Below are 25923 nucleotides of genomic sequence, written 5' to 3'. Positions count from 1 at the left end.
CACCCAGTGCTATTTTTTCAGTATTATTCATTATCTATCAGCATGCAGCAGACAGTTTCCACACCCGACATTATATGGGGGGGCTCTGTGATGGGGTCTACAGTATGTGTGTGTGTGTATGTGTGTGTGTGAGAGACAGAGAAAGAGAGGGCGAGAGAGAGAATTTTAACAAACCTTTGTAACAATACATACAGCCTATAAAAGGAAAATTAAAAGGAGAAAATGTCAAACAAAGCAATAGAATGCAAACCTTTACTGAAAGAAACCTATGATGATTCATATCGCTATTATCTTAGTATTTTGTTAAATATGAAATCTCCTCCCTCCATACGACACACTGCCTCCCCATGGCACCTATCCTGAAAACCCCCTCGGTCCCACATCCTTCTATAGTGCTCAAAGTCAATACCTTGATCTGACAAAAGATTTATACATCTCAATGATGTTAACCGTTACCCCCATTTCTACTTTTTTCTTCCTGCTGAGGTACACAGCCATCTTAGCCTATCCCAGCAAGAAATTAACAATGCAGCCCACTTTTCTTTTCTTGCTGCAGTGAATACCAAAATAGAGAGAAAATGAGAGAGAGAGAGAGAGAGAGAGAGAGAGAGAGAGAGAATATATGAGTTTGTGTGATTTTCTCTAATAAAAATGACTACAGGTTTGTGAATGTGAATTATTCGTTTTCAGTATTTTACCCACTGTGGGTAAACAAATAATAGCATCATAATGTGTTGTGTAAAATATCTTGGCACCCACTGTGAATTCTGGTTTAATTTAGGCTGATTTTAATTCTTCAGTCTTCACAGAGCCAGTCTGACACATGACAGTAGCTGTAATGTGAGAGGTATCAAAAATAACTTATCGTGAAAAAATAAATATGTTGTTTTAGGTACTGTGACATCAAGTGTTGACATCTCATGCTCATGTATTTGTTCAGCTTCAACTGTGAACATTTCTGTTTGTGAGAGCTGGATTAGCCTTAATTCAATCGTGTTGGCACTGAAACTGTTTGGCGACTAATTTAACAAAGTTTGTGAAACACTGTACTTGTGCCTTACTAGTAAACACTCTTCAAAAATGACTTTTATTTCTCAAAGATGGCAAACCAAGGTCATTTGTCAACTAAAAGCTCAATCAGACCATATAAATTGAACCCAGTCTAAATTAGAATGTGGATTGTGGATGGTTCCCCTTGGCAAACCAGGGCTTGCAAACAATGTTACTTGACAGTTTGTCTTAATGCAGTTTGCTGAAGATCAGGAGTTCTTCAAGAACTGCTGGTTGCGATTGGTTTCTAACAGTGTGCATACCCGTCTTGCTCATTGCACTTTCAAAGGATCAAACGTTAGTCAAATGCCGTTACAGTTAACGCTGAGCTTGAAGTCATGGCATACACCTCTTTTTCTGGAAAGGTGAAGACACACCAAATCTGCTGCCACTGCCTGGTCTACCTGCTGCAGCATTCGGCCAGTCAGCTGCCTTGGATGCTAACCTGCTAACCTGCTGCCTGCCTGCTGAAGTTCGGCCAGTCAGCTTCTGCACTCTACTGCACTGCTGCTACCCTTGTCCTTGGTCGATCTGTGCTTCCCCGCTGTCTGTGTTGCTGCATTTGGATTAGCTACCCCATCATCTTCATGTCCTCTCTGGACCTAGGGGCTCCTCTATTCTTCTTTTGACTGCATGATCTGCCATTAGACTAAGTACATGTCTATCCTGCTGCCCTTGCTGCTACTTTATTTAGCAAGCAAAACGTTATATCACCAGTAATTCTACTCAGTGAGTAAGCAGCCTACTTTCTCAAGTGTTCTCCTTGCATTAGTTTTGAGGGTAGGAGCTGTGGTATGCCTGTGTGCTACTAAATTACATACATTAATGTGGCTTGGTGCATAGTTGGCGGCAAGTATGTTTTACCCTCTGTTCCTGTTCATCTGACTGGGGTGCCTTTTCAGTGGTTAGTTGCATGTTGCTCAGCTGTGCGTTTTCAAGCTCTTTACACATCTGCTAAATCATGATTCTGCAACTTGGTACAGCGCACGGATTTGTACTTCTGCTGGTCCTCCTCTGTTTCGTGAATGGTTTGTGTGATTTCCTCTACCCTCATATGTCTGAAGCTCTCAAAGCTACCATGTTTAATTACTGCCTGCTTTGACTGTATCCATCCTAGTAAATTTTTGTCACATCAATGTCCTTTCTGTACAGCCTGCAGCTCCCAAATGCTGTGCAGTCTCACTGTCCCCCAATAATGTTAGTGACCACTGTGCCATATTTTTTACAGGGATGCCATAATGGCCAAAACAGCCTCAGTTTATTTTTAAAAATTTATTTGATTAATTTTATCTGATGGGCATTTAAACATATTTTACATGCATTTAATCCATTTTATTCCTGATGCTGTTTTGGATTATTTCAAAATGTTGTTACTATCAATCACTAATAAAATGTTCCTCTGAAAAAGGATAAGATAAAAGGAGGACATAATCTTTGGTTTACCTCTAAACTTTCAGATCTTTTTTATCAGACATTGCATGGGCCAAATTAAAACAGATTCTTGAACTAACTGGTCCTGTTTTAGTTTCCTTCAGAATGAATGTACTTTGTTGCATTATTAAATAGAAATCAAATGTTTTTTATAGACCCTCACTGATTAATTGAATAATCCTACTACATTTTGGAAAAGTGTTAGTAGTTTTTAGTGAACTCTCTCTGTAAAAATGTGGTTGGATCTCTTTCTAACAATAATTTTAAATATCCTGGTCATTTTTAATTATCCAAATGAAGTTTCATCAGCCACTACAGGGCTTAAATTCCCTCTGCCTTCTGCTGGAATTGGGTGCTTCAGTTTCAGCCCTGTTTAATCTGCTGATCATCTCATAGTTTTGAGAAATATCGATCGTAGTAAACCGGCTGCTTCTGACCTTTTGGTCCCTAGTCTCCTGAGGCTTTCTGCAGATCTAATTGCCCCTCACCCATGTCCCTTTCATCTAACAATGATAGGAAAACTGCCTGTGGGTTGTTAAAAGTTGTTGTTCCTTCTGAGCTCAATAATTCCCATCCTAGCGTTTCCCCCTCCAGAATTTATGTTGGTGGGGTCAGTTGGGGGGAGGAGGGGTGTTGACATGTTTTAGTGTGGTCATTTTTAATGTTTATGTTTAACTTAAAATGTTTAAATATACAAGTACAGTGTACAGCCAAATAAAAATCAAGGCCATGGCTTTGGTATTTCTCCTTGGTTTGCTAAAATAAATCCTTTTAACAAAAGATTTTCTTTAGTTTGGAAAGTTCTGATTTAATGAAAAATAAATGGGAAATGTCACAGTGTACTTATTGCAGATATTATCAGAATATTTCATATTTTGTGGGTGGAGAAAATGTTCTCATGCAATTCTCATGCAATAGCAAGAAAAAGTTTTTAACTGATTAAAGTTGGCAAAAGTTCATCTTGATGAATAAATACAATGTGTTTTCTTCTAATGCAAGGTTTGCTGAGCATAAGCAACTACCAAAGTCCAATACAGAGAGTGGTAACAGTAAATGAAATTGTAAACTTCCATAATTTCCGTAGTGGCATGAACAACGTAGTTGCTCAGAAACGGTTATTGCTAATTATAGGAGTATATTATGAATAGTGTCATGAAATGTGCATGCCATAAAGACACACTTCCATTAGCCACACAGTCTGTACTAAGGTGTGTTATCTTAATAACCAGGAAAAACATAAAAATTGAAATATACACCAATCACGAATAATATTTAGATACCGTCACCATTTACATGGAAGCAGTTTGTCAATGTCCCACTACAGCACAGTATACATCCGAAAGCTTGCTAGCTAGCTGACATTACTATTGTGGGTCAGGTTTCATGCATGATAACAATATATTTAGTGAAGTGCAGTTGGATTTCAGATCACAGTACAATTACTACAGCTGCTGTAGTAGTCAATAGCATTATCTAAGCCCTTGAGAATAAGAAAGTGTGTTGTTCTATTTGTTAACCTTTCCAAGGCCTTTGATACAGTTGGCCATGCCTTCTTAATATTACAACAAATTTGCTGTTTGGGGGTATCGAAATAACGGAAATGAAATAAATGAAATAGCTTCTCCTGAATAGCTGGCTTAAAAATCTGCCAGTGTTCAAAAAAAGAATAAAAGAGAATTTAAAAAAATAACAAATGTGACCAATCTCGCTTAACAACTGGCAAACTAACCAATTGAATCTGACAACATGTTGGCACGTGCAGTCCGTTGAAAAAAATATTTTTTAAATTTTTTGAGGAAATGTGTGTGTCTGTATTTAAAGAAATGGTCATTCTGAAGGAAAATGCTTTGAAATACAGATCATTTTAGACCTTCATTTAGATCTTCAGCTTGCACGTGAAAAAGTACATATGTGAACATTAATTAAACTGGAATTTCTACAAGTATCATCTTTGCTCTACAAGTATCACCTTTCCTTTTTCTTGGTTAAATAAAGGATAAATAAAACAATGCACAAAGTATATTGTATTGAAGAAATAAATTGGAGGCCTAGGACAAACTATGGGTCATGGAACAGATTGAAATATGTCACAAGGTGACAGATGAGAGAAACTTGCATAAGGAAATCCATTCACACCATCAGATTAAGCACTGCACCTTTTTACGTACACGGCATTAACTGTAGTGTACATACTGTTGTTTTTGAGGTTAGAAAAGTTAAAAGAGGGAATTAATCAGGGAACCACTCCCCTGTTAACTATGTCTGGTATTGTACTTGCTGGGAGGTCATTTACAGGTGTGTCCCCTCTCTATTCCTAGCTGCTTCCTGTCTCTGCTGCTGGTGGCCGCCGTGGTATGGAAGATCAAGCAGAGCTGCTGGGCATCCCGACGCCGAGAGGTGAGCCCTGAACCCCCCAGCCCCCATTAATCCACAATGCGGTTCGTCCTCACTGGAATTAATTTAACTACAGTGCAGTTCAGTTCATTGGTACTTTATATATTTTTTATTTTTGTTTTTATAATTTATTTATGTGACTTAGCGAGTCTTCAAGGCAGGTTACATTAGTGTGACCTGTCAGAACAAGGGTACAGAATGGTGAGTGAGTACTGCATTAAGCTAAAGACTGGCAATAGGTATAAAGTCACATTTAAGAATTCAGCTAAATGTAGAAATATTTGAACAATGTCATAATCTTTGTTGTATTGGCTCTGTACTCCAGTAAATCCTGTTTGAATTAAACAATACATATCAGATTAAATTGCAGAATGTCAGCTATTTACATCCATATTTGGTTATCCATGTAAGAATTGGAGCCCTTTTTAGACATAGTCCCCCCATTTCAGGGAAGCAAAAGTAACTGGACAAATTAACATAATCTGAAATAAAGTTGTCATATTTAGTACTTGGTTGCAAATTATTTACATTCGATGACTGCCTGACTGCGACCCACAGACATCACCAGAAGCTGTATATTTTCCCTGGTGATGCTCTGCAGATGAGGGGTAGTGCTTTGTATCATGTACAGTTTTTTATTTCTTCATACTTTCCTCTTTCTTTCACTTTAGTATCGGTTAATACTCATCTCGTAAGACTGTTTCAGAATAGGGGCTAAATTTTGGGCTGTCCAATCTTTTACATCTTTATGACAGACCTCTGATTTGGCTAGCTGATCGATTTGCCTGGTTTAAAACAAATATAAAGTTGTGTGCCATCTGCATAGCAATCTGCATGATGTCCCCAAGGGGGAGCATGTACAGAGAAAAGAGCAAAGGACCCAACACAGGTCCTTGGGGTACTCCTTGGGTTACCCTGGAATACTCAAAGGACTTTTCTTTACCCTAACATACCAAGATCTGTCAGAGAAACAACATGAGAGCTTTACCACTGACATCAAATGATTTGTCTGGCCAACAGTGGCAAATATCGTGGTTTGTGGTATCAAGGACAAAAATACAGCTGCAGATCTTTCAATACTCAGGCAAGGGCTGACTCAGTAGTATTATGCTTCCTGAAACCAGACTGAAACCTTTCATACACATTGGTATCCTCTAAGAAAAAGAGAGCTGTTCAGCTCTCAAGGTGCTGTTCTCAAGGGTAGAAATGGAAGGTTTGAAATAGGTCTAAAATTAGCCACGTCTGTAGTATCCAAATTTAGTTTCTTGAACAGTGGCTTGATTTCTGCCATGTTAAAGGAAATGAGAACATAGCCAGATAACAATGAAGAATTGATTGTATGAAGAATTTATTTTCAAGGACAGGCAATAGCTCCTTCAGTAACTCTGTGAGTATAAGGTCAAAAACACAGGTGGAAGAATTTGGAAGAATAAACTAATTTGACTAGTTCGCTCAGAAGTATAGGAGTAAAAGATGGAAGTTGTTCTGTGTGTCTAGGAGACAGTTCTATGATATCAATAAAGCTGTCTATTGTGACTATTGTGGTGACAAATATCTGATATTTCTCTAATTCCTGTTATTTTAATGCAAAGGAAAGTTAAGAAATCATTACTGCTACAAAAGCAGGAATTTGAGGTTTAGTTCCTGCATGATTATTAGTTAGATCAGCAACTGTTTTGAATAGAAGCTGGGGGATTATTCTGATTTTCTTGTATAAACTTTGCAAGTAGACCTTGCACTGGAGAGAGCTTGCTTATTGGCACCAAGACTCTTTTCAGGCCAGGTGGAATACCTGAAGATTAGTAGAGTGCCACTTTCACTCCAGTGGACAAGGCTTTTGTTTCAGACCCTGAGTGTGGTCAGTATACCAAGGGGCAAGTCTCTTTTCAATAACTTTTTAATGGAGTAAATGCATCAAGGTTTTACGTCGTGTAGTTGCCAGTCCCTCTGTCAGACTATCAATAGACAAGGAGGAAGCTGAAATGTCTAAATCAAAGTATTCTGGTAGTGCATCAATAGCAGTGGTGGTAGTGATAGTGTGACCTGTGTACATCTTAGTTGTTATGGGACGGTCCAATTGTAGTGTTATAAGAAATTGATCAGACAGAATGGGATCATGTTTATGAATTACATCATTAATATTAACACCAAAACTTAAGACAAGGTCTAAAGTACGACCACAATAATGTGTGGGACCGACAACGTTTTGAGTAAAACCAACTGATTCTAAAATATTGTTGAATGCAGATGTAAGCGGATCATCTGCATTTTCAAAGTGCAGGTTAAAATCACCTATCATCACTGCTCATAGCGTATAGCTAAGTGGGAAAAAAGTCAGGAATAAAGACGGAGTATGGGCCAGGAAGTCTATAGACAGTCACCAGGGCAATAAGCTGAGAAAAAAGGTAGTTCCTACCTTTCTGCAAACTGAGAAAGGTTCATGACTAATACTTTAAAGGAGTCAAATTTATCCTCTGGTTTTGGAATTGCATGAATAAGGTAATTGTAAATAGTAGCAATGCCACCCCCTGGGAGAGGGGAAACCAGGGGAGAGGACTCATTTAGTCATGTTTCACTGAGACATAAATGTGTGAAGAACAGCAATCAGAAATTAGTTCATTCCCAAGTGCTGCCATAGAGTTAAGGTATCTTATGTTTAGTGATTTAAATAATTGAATAGTATTATTGCTGCATGTTATATTATATATGTATTATAGCAGTATGTTTTGTATTGTGGGCAGCACGGTGGTGCACTGTGACCTCATAACAAGAAGGTCCTGGGTTTGAATCCAGCCTGGGCCATTCTCTGTGGAGTTTGCATGTTCTCCCCGTGTCCAAGTGGGTTTCCTCCCACAGTCCAAAGACATGCAGGTAGGCTAAATAGAGACTCTAAATTTCCCATATGTATGAGCGTGCGAGTGAATTCCCGCCTGACCATGCCCTAGATAAGCAGGTATAGATAATGGATGGATGTATGGATGTTTTGTATTCATATTGATCAAGTTTTTGTGATCAATATTTTACAGCAGCAATTGTTTTCCATAAAATATGCTGTAAGAGTGAGCACCCATGGGACCCCCAAATGTGTAGGCCTGGTCACCCCCTCTGGTCCCCCCCCCCCCCCCCCCCCCACCCTTAGCTCCACTACTGGGTACTACATTTGGGGGACGGGGGGGATGGGATGTGGATGTCAAATATTTTCATCCAATAAGTGATAAAGCTATTAAGACCTGAATTGAAATGAGTAGAAACCCTAAGGTTCAGTGGAGTATGGGGCGCCAGCTTTTCATCAATTTGGTACATCAATTTGTGAACCTTTTGAGTTTAAGCCACTAAGAATCAGTGTCTGTCATTGGAGCCCCATCTGCCTGAAAGTAGTTAAACTCAATCTGTAAGTAAAGGGCTCTTGAGCTGTAAGTAGCAAATCATATGAAGTGCAATTATGACCATTCATCCTATTTTCATACTCTGTTTCTCCAAATCTGAAAAAACAAAGCCTTGAATGGGGCTTTTTAACGTTGGTTAAGCTTTTGATTTAAAATAAATCTAGACAGAGAAGAGGTAGAGTGAAAGAAAGGAGAGGAGGAACTTTTCTTTTGATAGGCTGACATCAATCAACACCAAGGGGACCTCAACCATAGCTGACGGATGACGTGATTAACTTGGGAGAAATGCAAGACAGCATGATTTACAGGATTTGCAGAAAGAAATTAGAGCAGCACTTTGGCATAGCATGTAGTTAATTCTGGATTTACAGTCAATTATTTCATAACTAATGGATGGCCAAGTGTATTATAATCAAGGCTTTTAGTGTAATCTGCAGTATATACCTGTAATTTACAGTACTTTCTTATTGTTTCAGCAGTATACAAGTACTGGTAGAATGCATTTTATTAATAGTTATCTTGTGAAATTTGATGCAAACTTGTAAACATATACAGGTATATATGTTTATAATCAACAAAAAAACATTTTATTCATTTTTGGAAAGGTTCTGGGTCAGTTTTCAAACCCATAGGCCCCTGTACTGATGTAAGGATAACAATTCTACTTGAAAACGATGCAAAAGTGAGTAGTTTATTTGTAGTGAAATATATGATTATATTATGATCTACAGCAATACACAATTTCAACATTTTGGATAGATTTGGAGACAGTAAGGGACACCAGGGTACCCTGTTTACCCTGCTTTTTCATAGATCTTCAGTAGTTTCGCCTATCGCCCTCTATCGCCGCCTATTTTGCATACTTATGGTAAAGCAGTTTATGATCCAGGTCATGTATAGTTTTACCTGTTTTATATATGTGATATCTCAGTATTTCATTTCAAACTAAAGGAGAACAACTTCATTTTTGAATTTTCACCAAGATAATTGCATTTGTGGCACTTTATTTCTCCCTGAATTATGAATATAAATGAATTTTGTATTGTAACTGGTACAAGTATCTTGCTTCATTTAAGCCATTTTACAAGTCTCAGTGACACGCATATCTGGAGTTATAAAGTCTTAAATAGAACATCCCCTAAATGCTCAAGAATGTGCCATATTTTGGCAACCACATGAATGGGATAATGACGTGTAAAGTTAAGGTTAAGGGTGTGTATTACAGGCTATTGAAGGCTGCTACGAGCAAAGACAGCACAGCAAAATATGTCATTCTCCTCAGGCACCCAGCTTTAGCACAGTGTCCTGTATGCATCTTGAAAACCCCTTCAGTCATTTAGACAGGGATGATAATCGCAATCCAGTTGCTTAGCAATTTCTTCCATTAAAGATTTTATTAAAAGTGGGTTCTTGCTTCCTCAGGTTGGCCTGTTTGTCCTAAAATCTGGTGTGGCTCCCAGTGTTATGAATGTGGATTGGAACTGCGTGCATGTTCATATAAATTTGGTGCTCCTATGCATTTAAGCCACCAGAAAAAAAGGCTAATGCTTTTAAAATCAAATGGCTGTTATTTTCCTCTTACCCAAGGTGACCGACTTGTTATTCAATAATGAATGTGGTACGGAATAAAAATAGGTTGCTTCATTAAGGCATATGCCCACCCATGCATTTCTGCCAATGGTTTACAAAAGACATCCAAAAATAAGAAAACAATACCAGCACACTTCTGCTCTATTTTTCATGCAGAATAAAAATACCACTAAGCACATGCATGAAAGGCAGTGTGATTCAAGTGTATATCACCATGGAGAGTGCCTGCTTAGTTATACGAACGGTACCACAAATCAGTGCAGTCAGACATACTGTATGGTAATCATCTTATATTTGCAGAAATATTCATATTCAAGATTCCGAGGCAGCAGAAAATATTCTGCATAATGAATCTTTTTGTATTCTAAATCATGTGCTTTGGAGAGGTTGAACATATTGCCTAGATATGATAATTGTTGTGCATCTTGTAATGCTGCATCCAGGCCTTTTATCTTTTATAAGTTCAGGTAGATTTGTAAGCGTTCCTAGACATTTTCGATGGTCTTTTAATTAGAGTTGCTCTGTTTCAGATGTGAACAGATAATTCAAGGATGTTTATTTATACAATCCTTGATATTACACATGGTTGCGATGTGGTTCAGAACAGAACACACCGTTGGAGTCAGAAAGTTCGGTAAACCCTGCTTTCAGTCAAACCACTTGGCCCTATGACATCCTCCACTTCCTATGACATGAACCTTGAATACGATGATGGCCTGTTGTCTATTGAGGTTTAAGCAGCCAGATATTTACTGTAACCTTTTTCTTTTTTTGACAGCTTTATATGAACTATTTTACTTTTCTTTTAGATCAGTGCCTATTTGTATGTTGTCAGCCTGTGCCATTGCTGTAAGATCTTCTATTGTTTCCAGGGACTACAGTGCATTCATAACATATGTGTCCTCTGGTAAACATGCTGCCAGCCAGTGTTGCTCCTCATTCTACAGTCCATCACCTGAGTAGCCTAGCTGCTTTGCAGCCAAGCTGCTGTGGCCCGATTAACCAAAAGAGTTCTTAATGCCGGGGTGTACGTTGCTACCTATCCTTGGGCAGCACTGTGACCAGTTGTACATGTTAGCATGAAAGACAACACCACCTTCCAGTTAATTCACACCATAACCTAGTCTACAGCCTTTTGTGTCCACAGATACAATATATATATATATATTTAAGCCTCAGTTAAATATATATATATATATATATATATTTAACTGAGGCTTAAAGGTGCAGCTGGATTTGTGATGTTTGATAAATGACCGCACTATGTAATCTTCTACCTGCAAGATCCTCAAAGAGTGAGCTTCAAAGGCGATTTCATATCTACCTTTTGCTGTTGCAACAGTCACTGGGAAGTTTTGGAGGGAATTCTGACTGATGGTGTGCCCCACTTGACTTGGTTCTGTCAGATGTGGTTCCTGTGATTTGGAGAGAGACTACCTCAGTACCACCTGGTGCTCCCAGGCCTGCTATTTTATTTAGATTGGCAGAGCATTCCCTTTCTGGTAGCAGTTTAAATAAAATGGCACTACTGTGAGAGTAACAACATTTGAGTTTTCTATTTTTCTTCACGTTGTGCTAACTGTCCTTGCTTGGCACCTGTGCTATGCATGGTGTATTTAATATTTGAAGTTACTAAAATTTGCGGTAACAAGGAGTTGGTAGTTTGAAGAAGTTTGCTTGATAACGCCAAATTATGCCCGCTCCCCCAATAAGTCTGTCAAATGAAGAAAATTGAAATAATTATCTCATTTCTGCCTCTTACCTGCCAATGAGAATCACAGTCCACCGCACTTGTGAGATACAAAGAGGTGCCTCACCTTTCTTGACAATATCCCTGCTATTGGGTTCAGGACCTCTGTTACTGATCTTTCTTCACAAACTTTCTTCAGACTTCAGAAGTGGTGGGACTTCAGACTCTTCAATCCAGTTAGGGAGCACGGCAAAGGCAGAAACACAAGCCTGAACCCCATTAGACATTAGTTTAATATTATATGATGTTTGTCAGGTGCTTACAGGCACACCTACGTGTTCTCAACCATCTTGCTTTACAAAAGCACTGCTGGCAGCAGTTGTCACTGGTACAATCAGTATTTTATCCACATGGAAGGATGAATCAACAACAAAGACTGGAGTCTTTCCTGGAGTAATCTGGAAAAAACATTTTTTGTGTTTATCCAAAAATACAATTGCTTAAAATACTATTTATTCACCTGTTGGAAATTCCATAGATACAGCAATGGAAATCCTTAAAGTCACTGGCCTCTTGATCTGATGGTGGTGGGACTGAACACCATAAGCTGTTTTACCGCTAAACTTGCTAAATGAATTAACTTAAACTATACCACTCTCACACTTGTTATCCAGATAGTTTCATGAAAGTCCAGCAGTCTCCAGAGTGGGTAAACAGTGAATCTATGGTCCCACCCCTGCCATGATTCATGTGTTTCAGACAAGAAGTGGTCCTCTAAGTGGTGCTTTACAAGAGGGCAATCTGTCTGGTACCACTCAATTTCTGTATGGCGTCACGCCAAGATGGAATATTACGCCATTTCAACATCATCTGTTACAGTCTGGATCTCAGCTGCTCAGCACACTGGTGCAATAAACCCTGTCACTCAAAAGGAAGAACGGCAAACTGAAGACTGATCACAGAGCTGCTGTCGGGGGCCAGTTTGGCCCAGACTGGCACGTGCCCAGACACAACGCAGATGTTCTCTCTCCCTTGGCTTGTCATGGAAATGGAGACCGTAGAACTGCACCACATAAAACCTATAAGGTTTCTAGGCTGTCAGTGAAGTCATTCACACAAAAGTAACATGGCTGAAGCTGGGAGCACTTTTATTTCATTGAGACCTGTTCAGTCATTGGCTATTTTAAAAAGTAGCTTTTCATGTATTACTAAATCATTTGATTTTACTTTTTGTTGTAGTCCAAGGAGGGTGTTAATGTACAAATTTGAACGTAAGGGCCCAATTTCGATGACAATTGCAATGCAAATGCCTGGGTGCTAGTGGAATTGCTAATTTAGTCAAGAACAAATTGAATTTTCTGCCTCCAGCCAGTTTGGTAATGTTGTGGTCTACGATAAAGGTTTTCATGTCAGTATGGGTTGGGCTGCACAAAGGGGTGTGTCAGTAAATTTAATTGGTGCTGTGCTAATTTGATGTTGAATCTTTTTTTTAAATCCTATTATCCTTATCCTGTTCTATTTCTTATTTCTATTATATTTTGTTATTTCGCACTTGTTGTACGTCGCTCTGGATAAGAGCGTCTGCTAAATGCCTGTAATGTAATGTTGCCATTAGAAATGTGCATATATGAACATATGGAGCAGACAAGTTTATTCGTGTTGATTTGTGAAATAAATATATGTAAGTAATACATAAGAGCATGTAGAATATATGAAGGGGTATAATAGGGAAAGCTTTCCCATGGCACTACTGAGCTCTGGAGGGCCCTGGAGATTGGGTTTGTGTGTGTGTGTGTGTATTTGTGCTTGCGCTTGCGTGGGTGGGGGAGCCCTTTCTCTTTTTCACATCCCTGTTTGGAATTGTAACTTTTCAAAGTTCACTTTTAATGAATTTGAATAATATTGTAGGCTGCTCTCATTTTCTCTCTGCTTTTTGTATATACATTTCCTTTTCAATGACTTGCTTTCAGTTTCATTTGCCAAGTGTTTTATTTTATTCTTGTCTTTCTATATATTAGAAAGCAGGTCGGTGTCTAATCGTAAAAGGGCAGTCTTAAAGTGCCTACAGCCGACAGTGATGCATTCGATGAGCACAACAGGAAAACAAATACCCAGATGCTTATAAGCACATGCAACCGAGTAGAGACAGTGTGTTTCAGTATTCTTTAAGCAGACTGACCCACCCTCCTCATTGTAAATTCCAGGAGCAGAAGACCTGTGATGGTCAAAACACGTGTCTTCTACTCTGTGTTATGTGTTGATATGCATCTTGGTCATTTTATTTTTTTCTGTTGTATTATATCCAGCTGTGATAAAAATGGTGTTGTATTTTGTGTGCCACTTCTGTAGTTTTCAGGCTATTCTGAAAACATGGTTTGCCTAATGAGGCTTTTTGTGCTGCCATAAATGCATATGTGATGACTCAGCATCTCCCAGACTTCCATCTCTGGGGCCAGGTAACTTGAGAATGCAAAGCAGTGCATGTACATGTACAGCAGAGGTGGCACAAAGAGAAGGAGAAAGAAAAGCTATAGAAATGGAGTGGGATTAGATAGATGGGAGAGGAAGAAATCAGAAGGGAAAGGGTCTATGTTGCCTTCGTACAAACTGAGCTCAGATCAGCATGCATCATCATATTCCAACCTAGCTGTTCAATCTGGTCTGAACAAACCCCAGGCATGCCATAGGGATCAAGCTGTAGGGATTTGCACAGCATCAGCTAATGTCAGTCAGAACCAGAACTGAAGCTGATCCAAGCCTCAGAGCTCTACGATGACCATCGACTCTCCCTGCAATATTTGGGCTTTAAGTACAAGCACCTTTAAAAAGCCTTTTCGTCCAACTCTCAGCTCAGCTTCAGGCCCTCCTTAGACAGCCATGGGGCTTTGTCGCACTTAAAGGAACCTTGTCCCTGAAGCATGTCATTCTTTGGACATTTAGTGAGTACCCTTATTGATGACCACACTTTTACAGTGCAATAGGCTGCACCTCTGACATTGTAATGGAGCTGTGTATGTGCAAGTTTGATTTGTGGTAATCTGTTTTTAGTGGTTTTCCTGGGTTCACCAATCCTGGGACAGTGTCCCTTCTACAGGAAAATCCTTGGGACAGATTGCTATTTTGGACAGTTATGTAATTTCTTTTGACCATAGGATTCATAACTCCTATTTGTGAAAGCCTTTTTGTGTTTTTGAGAGAAAACTAGGCCATCACTCCCGTCTTTTTCAATGGAACAACCAATAAACATGGTTTGTTTCAGGGTTCTTTGTTAATTTTGCATAGTTACATTATACGTACTTAATGTTCTGCAAAATAATGTATGTCAGCTGGCACACACATATTTTGTGTATGTGTGTGTGTGTGTGTGTGTGTGTGCGTGTGTGTGCATGTGTGTTTGTGTGTGTGTGTGTGTGCATTTTTCTGTCTTCCTCTGTACTTGTGTGCATTTAGTAGGTCTGTGTATTTGCAGTATACACAGAACTGCTAATGCATTTCTGTCACTGTGTATTTGTGTTTGGTGTGTGTGCATGTGTGCATGTGCATGTGTGTATGTACGTGTGTGTGTGCATGCATGTGCATGTGCGCATGTACGCATGCGTGTGTGTGTGTGCGTGTGCTTGTGTGCGTGTGTGTATGTTCATGTGTGAGCGTGTGTGTGTGTGCATGTGCATGTGTGTGTATGTATGTGTGCATGTGTGTGTGTGTGTAGTGGAGCGTGGGTGAGCAGTCTTGGCAGCTTCGTTACCCTCCTGCCCTTTCCTTCAGCAAAGTTTCCCAAGTGATGCTGTATAATGGCAGGAAAAAGGCAGCTATGACTTGTAGACACAGTTGAATACCCCTTCAACATCAACACCCTTGCTTACCTATTGCTCCTCCTACAGTCACAGTCTTCCTAAACACCTTCATGCAAGTTTCACCACTACTACAGTCAATGATCTTGAAGTAATGCCCCACCTACAGCATGAAGTAGCATGCACCCTTGCCCAGCAACCCTCCTGACATTTAGATTGTTCATAAACACAGAGCTGTGGTTCAAAATCCCCAACATAGGTATTGTCGCCATTTCTGTAACAAGGTATTCCAGAGCATTACACTGAAGTCCGTCCAGCCTAGAAAGTAGTATGAAGAAAGACAGCAGATCATTAGGTGTTGTGGTGCATGCATGAACACATGGGACAATGGTAATGAATTGGACTGAATAGTGGCCAAATGTGGAATGTCACATTATCCAAATATGTGTAATAAGGTTGCTTATTGCACATCTTTGTAGAATGCTCAATTCTGATTGCTCACTTTGAGCATTCAGCGATCAGACATGTCTGTATATTGACCACTGCTATGGGTAATGAACCCTTTAACCTAGAACTATCACTCCTCAGGAAGAAGTGCCACAGCTGTCAATTTGACCGTTGTCACTTTAACTTAAGAAAACCGACAGATCTGCCATCATATGTACTTTCGTTGCCTAGTAAATCTCATCATTATTACTGTATGACTTATGCTAAATATACAGTATATTCAGTCAGAAAACTAATCTAGTGTTGTGCATTGTTACAAGAGGTATGAAGCTGAATCAGATGCCGGGGAGGCAATGCATATCAATGACTCTGACAGTGTCAGAAGAGTGACAGTGAGCCAAAAATACAGACGCAGAGCAACAAAAAGGAGAGTCATCTTTTGGCTATCGATACAGCGGTTCTGTGTACAGCTGTTCCAGTTAATGTTATGCCATCAACGTCAGTAGAGAGTATGTTATTAATTTTTATACAAATATGTATTAAGGAGAGTCCGTGACCTAGTGTTAACTTGCCTCATCTCAGTACCACGTTCGCCAATACTCCCGAACACACAAGAATGCCATGTGACCATTTTGACCTAAACCCCGAATTAATTTTAATATTAACTAGGTAAAGTAACAGCGGACCTAGCATAAAGCTAACGTTTGCATTTTAAACCAGTTGAGTGGGACCAGAAATACGCTACACTGCATGACCAAAAAATTTTAAAAAGCAAGATTGAGTAATGTGCTAATGACAAAAATAACCAAAATTAGTGCTAATTGCATAACAAGAAGGAACCAATTTTTTCCTGATAGAATCATTGTTTTCATGGAATTGTAGAAATAACCACCAGAGGTTTTTGCTTGACAATGATCCGAATAGAACTATCAATGAGAGTTTTGCTTGACGAAGCTAAAACAATATGGTCAAAGGGCCACAGAAGAATATTAAAATTTCAGCTGATTAAGTTGATAAAATTCAATAATGGTAATAGTAACTAATATATAATCATTGTTGGTAACTGTTGTATAAGTTAATTAGCCGTGTAATATGCTGGATAATCCCCTCTGAGGCAGTCAGCTATCGGGGAATAATGACCTTCACAGAGGCAACCCCTGTTCTTTGCCTCCACGGTGGTCATTATTCCCCAATAGCTGACCACCTCATCAGGGATTATCCTTTACTTAATTATTAAAATAAAACCACAATGGAAATATTATATATGTGGTAATATTGATGAAGTGTTGCTGTTGTAGAACTTTATTATTAATTCTTTTTTTTTGTAATTGCTTTAGGATTATTATAGCATGCTTTCTAGTTTTATATAGACATTAGCTGAATGAATCTATGATTTGTATTGTGGTTTGAAGTTGACATTATTTTGAAATTATTTTACATTTAGCACGTTAATGATGTTGCACATGTACTCACTGATGTGGGGATGCTTCTATATAGGTCTGTATATATGCAAATACTGTTATATACTGTCCATCATGGGGTGGAAAATGCAGAATAAACTGATTACAAACAAAACATTGGATGTGTCAAAATCAACTACTTGAAGCAAAAATGTATTGGTGAGCTGGTAAGCTCACTGCTAACCACACTGCAAAAGCAACCAAAAGCAGAATGTTCTTGACTGGCCAAGTCAATCACCGACCTAAATAAAACTCTGATGTGCTCAGTAACCACAAAGGGCATAGGAGGACCTCTACAGTTGATGACCGAAGAATTCTCACCATGATCAAAAACCTCTGAACACCTGTTTGACTGATAAGAAACGTTCTTCAAGAGGCAGACATGGATGTGTTGGTGACTGCTGTCTGCAGAAGACTGAACAACGTAAACCACTTATTAGCTAAGTACCAACAAAAGGTCTTGTGTGGACAGATGAGTCCAAGAGTCACTAGTATCTGTGATGGCAGTGTGGAGGCCAAAAGGAGCTGCCCAAGATCCAAAGAACCCCCCTCACCTGTGAAACATGGTAGGAGGTGTTTTGGTTTGGGCATCTGTGGCTGCCACAGGTACTGACTCGTTTGTCTTCATTGATGATGTAACTGCTGATAGCAGCAGCAGAATGAATTCTGAAGTGTGTAGAAACATCTTATCTGCTCAAGTTCAACCAAATATCTCCAGCCTTTTTGGGTGGCGCTTCACCATGCGGCAAGACAATGATCCCAAACATAATGATGAAGCAAACCCAAAAAATGGAAAAATCAGTCACCTGATCTGAACCCAATTGATCATGCCTTTCATATGGGGGTTTATTTATTTAAAAAATTGATGCAATTTCTTCAAAATGTATATAAATGCCATTTGATAAAAGCTGGAAATCTGCATGTTAACCACATGTAAATCATTTGATTTAAAATCTAAAAGTGGTGTAGAGAGCCAAATCAAGAAAGAAATATCTTTCTCCTAAACATTATGGAGGGGACTGTATATAAAATGGTTAGAAAAATATAATGGAAAGACTTAACAATATATGAATATCAAGTAATTACTAATGAGTAGGGCCACTATTTGTCTTAAATCAGTTTCTGTCCTTCTTGGAATGCTATCATTCAAGTTCTGAATTGTGTGTAGTGGGATATTGAACCATTCTTCAAGAAAAAAGACTCTTTTCGGAATAGTTATTGTGGCAAGATGAGTGCCACCCCTCCTACCTTCCAACACACACTCACTGTGCTCGTTTATTTCAGCCGACCAGCTTTTATGACAATTTAAACAGACACGGGTTTCTCTGTTAGTTTCTCTTGTTATAAACATACTTCTTTTCTTTCCGTCGTCAGCCTCCTCAAGACTCCCGGTCTCAGCCTTTTAAAAACCCCAGGCTCACTGTTGAAAACAATTATAGGCAATCAGCGCAATCAAACAATTAACAATTATCGGCGCTAATTACCTCCACCGTACAGTTGTGATGATGGATCCGAGAGCCGCTCCTGTCACTCTCTCTACAGCCAACGCCCAACCACGCCCACCCTACCAGAGTTATTTAATGATGAAGGAGTTATATACTTTGTGCTGCAGAACTTCCTATAACAGTTTAATGATGTTTAGATATGGTGATTATGGAGGCCGTGAAAGGCGTTTGACTTCATACTGGTGTTGAAAGCACATTAATTTGTTTAACAGTGTGTATTGGATCTTCTTGGAATGAGTCATGAGGGAAGAGCGTTTGCTCCATAGCATGCAACTGGTCTTGTAACATGGCTTCATATTACCTGTCAGTTGTACGACATTGCAAAGCAATATTCAGACTCAATGACTCCCATGAGATGGCTGCCCATATCATTACTTATCCAGCACTATGATTAACAGTAAATGCCCTCAAATTTAAGCTGAGGCATTTCCATTGTAGTATGTACACACAGAAAATATTTGCAATCTGTTTTAGAATAATAAATCAAATACTACAAAATGTTGGGGAAAATAACATTGACAGCTAAGATCAACAACTAACAATTCTGTCAGTTCAGTTTATTAAAAGCTGCAATATCATGGAAGTGTGATGACAAGACTGGTATAATAATAGACACTGCCCATTCCTTCAGGGTTTATTTATTAGAAGTCAAGACAACTGGCTTGTAAGTTTCATTGAATAAGTACATCACCCCCAAAATGAAGAAGCCCAGGGTAACTAACCACATCTGCTGACAATCTGGGAACTACTTCCACAACAAACATGAGTGGCTGCATGTTAAATAAAGCTGTCAGCACAATTAATATAATGTAAAGAGCCCTAATGGAGTTAGGTTGGAGTGAAGTTGCTGATGTAAGCCATACGTCACCCTTAGGCTTTCACTGGAGTGTAATGGGTGCACCTGGCTGTTTTTGCTCTCTGTGCACACACCGGTAAACCCACTGACAGAACGCCAGGCTTGGAGCACCCCCCCTTCGACTCTGCAGCTAAATTTTGGAGATAATGTGGGCCTCTTTACTCCACGCTAGTTCGTTCAAGTGGCAACAGCTGACGTTGATCTGGGGAAATCAATCTCTCCTTCTCACACCTGTGACTTTATGACTTTATCTCAGGTGGGGACCAGCTCAAACCTGTCCCATCGTGTGTGTGTGTTTGTCAGTGAGAGAGAGAAGCTGGTGGGGATGTGAGACAGAGTGTAGCACAGTGGGTAAGGAACTGGACTTGTAACCGAAAGGTCGCAGGTTCGATTCCCGGGTAGGACACTGCCGTTGTACCCTTGAGCAAGGTACTTAACCGAAATTGCTTCAGTATATATCCAGCTGTATAAATGGATACAATGTAAAATGCTATGTAAAAAAAGTTGTGTAAGTCGCTCTGGATAAGAGCGTCTGCTAAATGCCTGTAATGTAATGGTAGGATAAGTGTGGTGTGTGGGCTTCGGTGTATGTGGGTGTCTGTTGGGAGTTTTTATACTGGTCTTGTGTTGTGGAATATGTTTAGGTAGGCTTGTAGGTTTGTGTTTTTCCATCAGTGTTTATAAGTGTGTTTCCCTGTAAGGATGTGTGTGTGTGTGTTCGTATGTGAGTGCATGTGTGTGTTCATGAGTAACGGTGATCTAGATGACTTTAATCTGTTTGACTAAGATGAATGAGCCTAATTACAACGGTGTATCAGGGCCCTTGAAGGATCACTAATGTCTTTATTATTGGAGTTAGGGTCTCCCTCTCCCTTCTACCCCAGAACCCTTTCTTAATGCCTATTGGGATGGCCGGTATGCCATCCAGCTAAGTTACACCTTAGTGGGGCATGCCCCATACTTAAGCAGCACTGAGAGTTTGGCACTTTTCAGGGTTCAACCCTGAAAACAACCTGAAACGGCATTTTCATCGTTTGCTACCTTGCCCCTTTTCACCTTTGTCACCATTCTCCCCTGACAGTGCCGATTTGTCAAGATACCAAAATGCTCTGCTTTGTATTTTTTTTTGTCCTTTCCCCACAGGAAACAGATGCTTGTTCTGCACTAAATCAGTCCTTTAAGTGATGGAAATTATATATTCTGTGTTGACTTTAGTAGTGGACAGTTCTGCATGGCATATGAAACTTCTCAGTAAGAAGGTGGAACTACATAAACGACACCTCCTATGACATATGACGTTAATTCCTATACATAGACCTTTATCCAATTATGGTACAATATATAGAACATGAAAGAATGTTTTTTTTAAATTATATATATATTATATATATCAACAAAAACACGTTTTCAACGTAAAAACTGCTAAGTTACACACATGGACAGCACTGTCTATAAGTCATTATTAATGATTCATTAATTAAAACTTGCAAAATCTAAGCCTGCCATTGAATGTATTTATATCAAAATGAGGCCAAGTTCCAACAAATATTATTGCCTATCTTAGCTCACACAAATTTAACAAGCTATCTATTACATTACATTGCAGGCATTCAGCAAAACCAAGATGACGACCACAAAGTTTTCAATGTCCTTTTGTCTGTGTATCGTGTGTCCTGTAACTGGCTAATTTCAAGATGAGATGTTGTCACTACCAACTATAGCTAGATGTCCAATGGGGAGAATTATTGATAGTGGTATGTATAAAAAGTGCTAGTTTCTACATGGTGAATTGTATAAAATACCCTTAAATAAAAGCTGAGAATGTGCACTTTAACCCCACGTTTACAAATCTAAAATTGTGGAGCCAAATACACACACACATACTGTGTGTATATATATATATATATATATATGATGATGATTGACAGCAATGTCCTCACACTGTTATGTGCTGCAGTCAGTATGATTATTAGAACCATATGTGGCAGGAGCATATTTTTGTGATTTTGTTCATTTTATTTTGTTTTCTTTTTTGTATTGGAAGTCACCTACACACATATAAGGCCTACATGAAAAAGGCAACTGAAAATTAAATGAAAATTTTATATTTAATAACTGCTATAGAATTTAATCATGGTGGACATTTAAATAGTATCCCCTGTCATTGCATGATGATGCATTTGGTCCATATGTAGGGCCTTGTGTGTCTGCATATGTCCATATATAGAGACAAATCTTTCCGCATGGATGGTTTCTGCACAATGTTTTGGAAAGATGTTATCACCTCTGTCACAGAACTTTCCCAGGACTAGGAGTTCTGTTTTCCAGTACAAACAATAATTTATTATTGATGAGTTTGGAAGAGCAGTTCTTGCCAAATTCTGGAATCAAGTCCAAGGGAAATTTTCTGAAGTCAAGTATGCAGACTTGTTCTGGGTCAAAACCCTAACAGTTTCAAGGAATTGTGTGCTGGTTGAAAGAAACATGGCTCCTTTTGACGTGTATCGGGGTTGTAATGTTGACAGTTTCTCTGTAACTTCTCTGAATGTTTTCACATACTGGTTATTGTTTTGACTGTGCAGAATGTGTACTGAGCTAATGTTTGCTTTTCATTTCTTAGTTGTTCAATCTTACTGTACTTTAAATGTATTCCCATTTTTGTACTCTCAAACCAATGGATGACTTCAATGTGGCTTTTGTCTTTTTCTGTGATTAACATCAGCTGTGCTGCTAAACCCTTGTCGATTACTTATAAAACATTTTTAAAAGTTGTTCTAGTGGAATGTATGCACTCAAATATGCATCTGTCCACTATGTAAAGCTCCGTTGCCCTGTTACTCAAATCATGGCCCTCAAGGTCCAAGAACTGCTGGTTTTCCACCCTCCCTTTACCTGGGAGTCTGGTGTGAATACAGTCTGGCCAATCAGTAGCACTAATTGTTCAGTTAATAACCGGGAGAAAAGAAAACCAGGGCCGGATGTATTTGAGTTTTGCTAACAGATTACTTTCCTTGTTGTTGGTCTCAGTACAACAAGACCATAGATAATGGTTTTTTATTCAGAATTTAAATCTATTTTTGTTTTGTTTTGTATTTATGTATAAATTGCAAAATGGAAAATTATATTAACTCTGCCTTACTCATAAGTATTCCATGCAGCATTCAGTCATTCATTGATTTGTTTTCTTTTGTTTGACATTCCATTCAAGTTCATTGTACCAAATATTGTAGTTTTTAGTCTTTACAGGCACAAAATGGCACATGTAGTGATCAAAAATGAACCAAATATAAGGATCTGTATATACTGTGGAATAGTCTATCATGGGGCTGCACAGCTCTGATCCTGAAGATCTAAAAGATTTTCATTTCAACCATAATTTGGAACCCCTGATTATACTAATTAGAAGCTCAATAATAGTTCTAACTCTTGACTGAGGTGCGCTTTGTTAGGGTTGCAGTGAAAGTAGATCCATGACAGTAGATCTCCAGGAACAGGGTTGGGCAGCCCTGGTCTATCAGCTTCTGAAAATTCTGAAGGAATATGAGAAAGTCAGGCAGCTCACACTTTGTTGGTGTAAGTGGAACATGACAGCACTGGGATTCCAGAACACCTCATCAACAGCTACACTGTACTGAAACTTTTGAAAAGAATAAACTCATCTTTTCATAGATCTTTTCAATACCCTGGCTAGTCTCCTCTTGCGTTTTTTAGTTGTTGTATCGATTATAATGGGAAGTACAGAAACAAAAAACCTCAGAACACCTTCTGTGTGTTCCTGTATATGTGTGTGTGTGGGGGGGGGGGGGGGGGGGGGGTTGGGTCTGTGTTTCTGTGTGAAAAGGGATATTTTGGCTGCGTGGAAGTGAATGTTTGTATAGGTTAGCATCAGGGTGCATGTATGTATGCACATGCATGTACAGTATGTGCGTGTGTGTCTGGGTGTGTTTTTTTTTTTTAACGTATGAGTGTGTGTGTATGCCTGCTTGAGTGTATGTCTGTGTCAGGAATATACAGCTGGGATATTCACAGGGCAGTGCAGAGGCCAAACATATTGTTAGGAAGGAGAGCTCCATTTCACCCCCGCCCCCCATTATAGTTTTGTGGCTCCTACTTGGCTGTGTTCTGTTACCCTCCATCTCCTCTCTGAGCTTGGATTTGAGATGCGACATTGCAATATATATGGGGCAGCGGAACCGTGACAGCCCAACAGAGCGAGTGTGTGTCGGGGATGTGCGGGACAAGCTGGTAAACTGTCGGTCACTGGGGAACGCTTGGCATAGGATTGCTAGGCTGATGCTGTCTGAGACGTTGGGATTACAGCTGTCTGCTGCAGTGGCTGGTGAATGAATAAAAAATGTGATGTAGAGATCACTGCTTGGCTGTCTGTGACAGCGGGTTGGCTTAAGCCAAGGGGCAGGGCTTTGTGGGGAGGGGCTAAAGGAAGCAGACATCACCAGAGTCACATATGAGATGAAACTGAGAGTGGGGGGGGGGAATTGTGTGTGGAGAAAAAAAGTTTGGAATTGGAGAGCTGCCATACTACAGGGGGTCTGAGCCTGTTTTGTCCTTCCATGCTCCAGATACACAAACATAAGCACATGTAATAAGCTTGGTGTTAATCTGTTGAGGACGTGAATTCTTTGAGTAGTTGCCTGCTGTTCGATTGTAGCAGGGCCAGCCTCTTTCACTGCTAGCCATCCTCATTACCTTGCTTCCTGTTGTTCTACTGTCTACCGTCTCTTTCTCTCCCCTCCTCTTCCTCCCAGCAACTCTTGCGTGAAATGCAGCAGATGGCAAGTCGCCCATTCGCCACTGTCAATGTTGCCTTGGAGACAGACGAGGAGCCACCTGACCTGATTGGAGGAAGTGTCAAGGTGAGCTGCTTACACCCTTGGAAGGTGGTTTTTGAGCTTGAGGGACGGACACATTTGTGCCGTCTAAAAATTTAGGTGACATGCTCACTAAACCCATTTTAAGGCCAGGTAGACTAAATAATAAGATGCACTTCCACAATTTCCAGCTAAAATATTGATTCTGCTTTCATATTATTTTTATTTATTTATTTTTTGGTGTAATCTAGTAGCCAGTATCCGATTGGATGCTAGAGGAAATGCATAGTGCATTTAGTTTACACCCATATTTTTACCTTACGAAAGGTGGAATACAATTGATTTTTTAATGCAACATCTTTTAATGATGTATTTTCTGACTCTGAATTTATAAACATTTGTCTTCGGATATGCCCAGAGGTTTCTTTTCTTTTCTTTTTTTTCATTGAAAATGCTTTCAGTTCAACGAGAACAAATGACTGCAGTGTTTTTCATTTTTATTGTACAATGTGTCTGGTAGTACCACAGTCTAGAAACTGGTCTGCAGCCACAAAACCCTTTCAAATCTGAGAGAGACTGACTGTGTGTGATGCCAAAAAAGGAAGAGACAATGTTGTAAAGTGCAGAGCCTTGTGGGTAGAGGGGGCGGGGTGCTTGAACCCGTAACGTCAAACAGAGGGAGAGAAGTGTGACTTTTGTTGTTTTTTTGTACTTAAACCCTCTGGCTGTTTTCTCTTCAGATTTAAAAGTAACCATAAATGTATTCTACTGAATTTTTTGAAAGTGTTGGTACCTGGAAAACTCTCACACAGAAGAGATTACTGTCACTATGTATTGTAGTATTACTGTTATTATTAATATACTCATATATTACTGTATGAATTTTATTATATTTTTTACATTGCTCAACATTACTTGAACAAAAGCTGATGTACTCAGTAGGGTTCAGTAGCCTATTATAGGCTGGTCATCTCCGCCCTCAACACAGAGCCTCCACATACCAACCGCCACAATGAGGCAGTGCATCTGAGCACCAGCAGGCGGAGGATTAAGAATGGTAAACTTGTCTATAATTCTGCCACGTTTGGTTCATCAGGGACTGGTGGTGCAGGTGAAGGATGGCCATGTGTAGCCATAGCGAGAGCGCCCTGGAATATGGCATCCTGTACACAGTGGAAAGTGAAATAGCATCAAACACTCTACAGTGCCATAGCATCCATTTATTTTGAAGTAAGATTTTGAGGCTTCAAATCAAAAAAAATGTTTTGAAAATGCTTTGGAAAAGGAAATGTGTTTAATTGATTTTTCTCCTATGAACAAATGTTAAATAATAATTAACTAGTAATTTAATACGTATTTAGGCAGTGGTGGTCCTAGACTATTTGGTGTCCTTGGCAAAATTTGAAATGCCACCCCACCCCTGGCTACCACACACACTCAGACACACACATGAAGTTAACCCAGCCTTTCGATTGTGCAAGGTGGCTTCTTTCT

The 25923-nt window shown here is 39.4% G+C and overlaps 1 protein-coding gene across 2 annotated transcripts in view; it reads left to right on the top strand.

Moving 5' to 3' along the window:
• Positions 1–25923, top strand: part of LOC118231949 (attractin-like) — a 199663-nt gene that overhangs the window by 155123 nt on the left and 18617 nt on the right. For both annotated transcript variants that reach the window (XM_035426369.1, XM_035426368.1), the window contains exons 26-27: positions 4800–4878; positions 24367–24474. In XM_035426369.1, the coding sequence (XP_035282260.1) occupies positions 4800–4878; positions 24367–24474 (187 nt within the window). The remainder of the gene's footprint in view (positions 1–4799; positions 4879–24366; positions 24475–25923) is intronic.

This window comes from Anguilla anguilla, chromosome 7 (genome assembly GCF_013347855.1).
Source record: "Anguilla anguilla isolate fAngAng1 chromosome 7, fAngAng1.pri, whole genome shotgun sequence".
NCBI lineage: Eukaryota > Metazoa > Chordata > Actinopteri > Anguilliformes > Anguillidae > Anguilla > Anguilla anguilla.
Note: the sequence above shows the minus strand (reverse complement) of the source record. Positions and strands in the feature narration are given on the sequence as shown.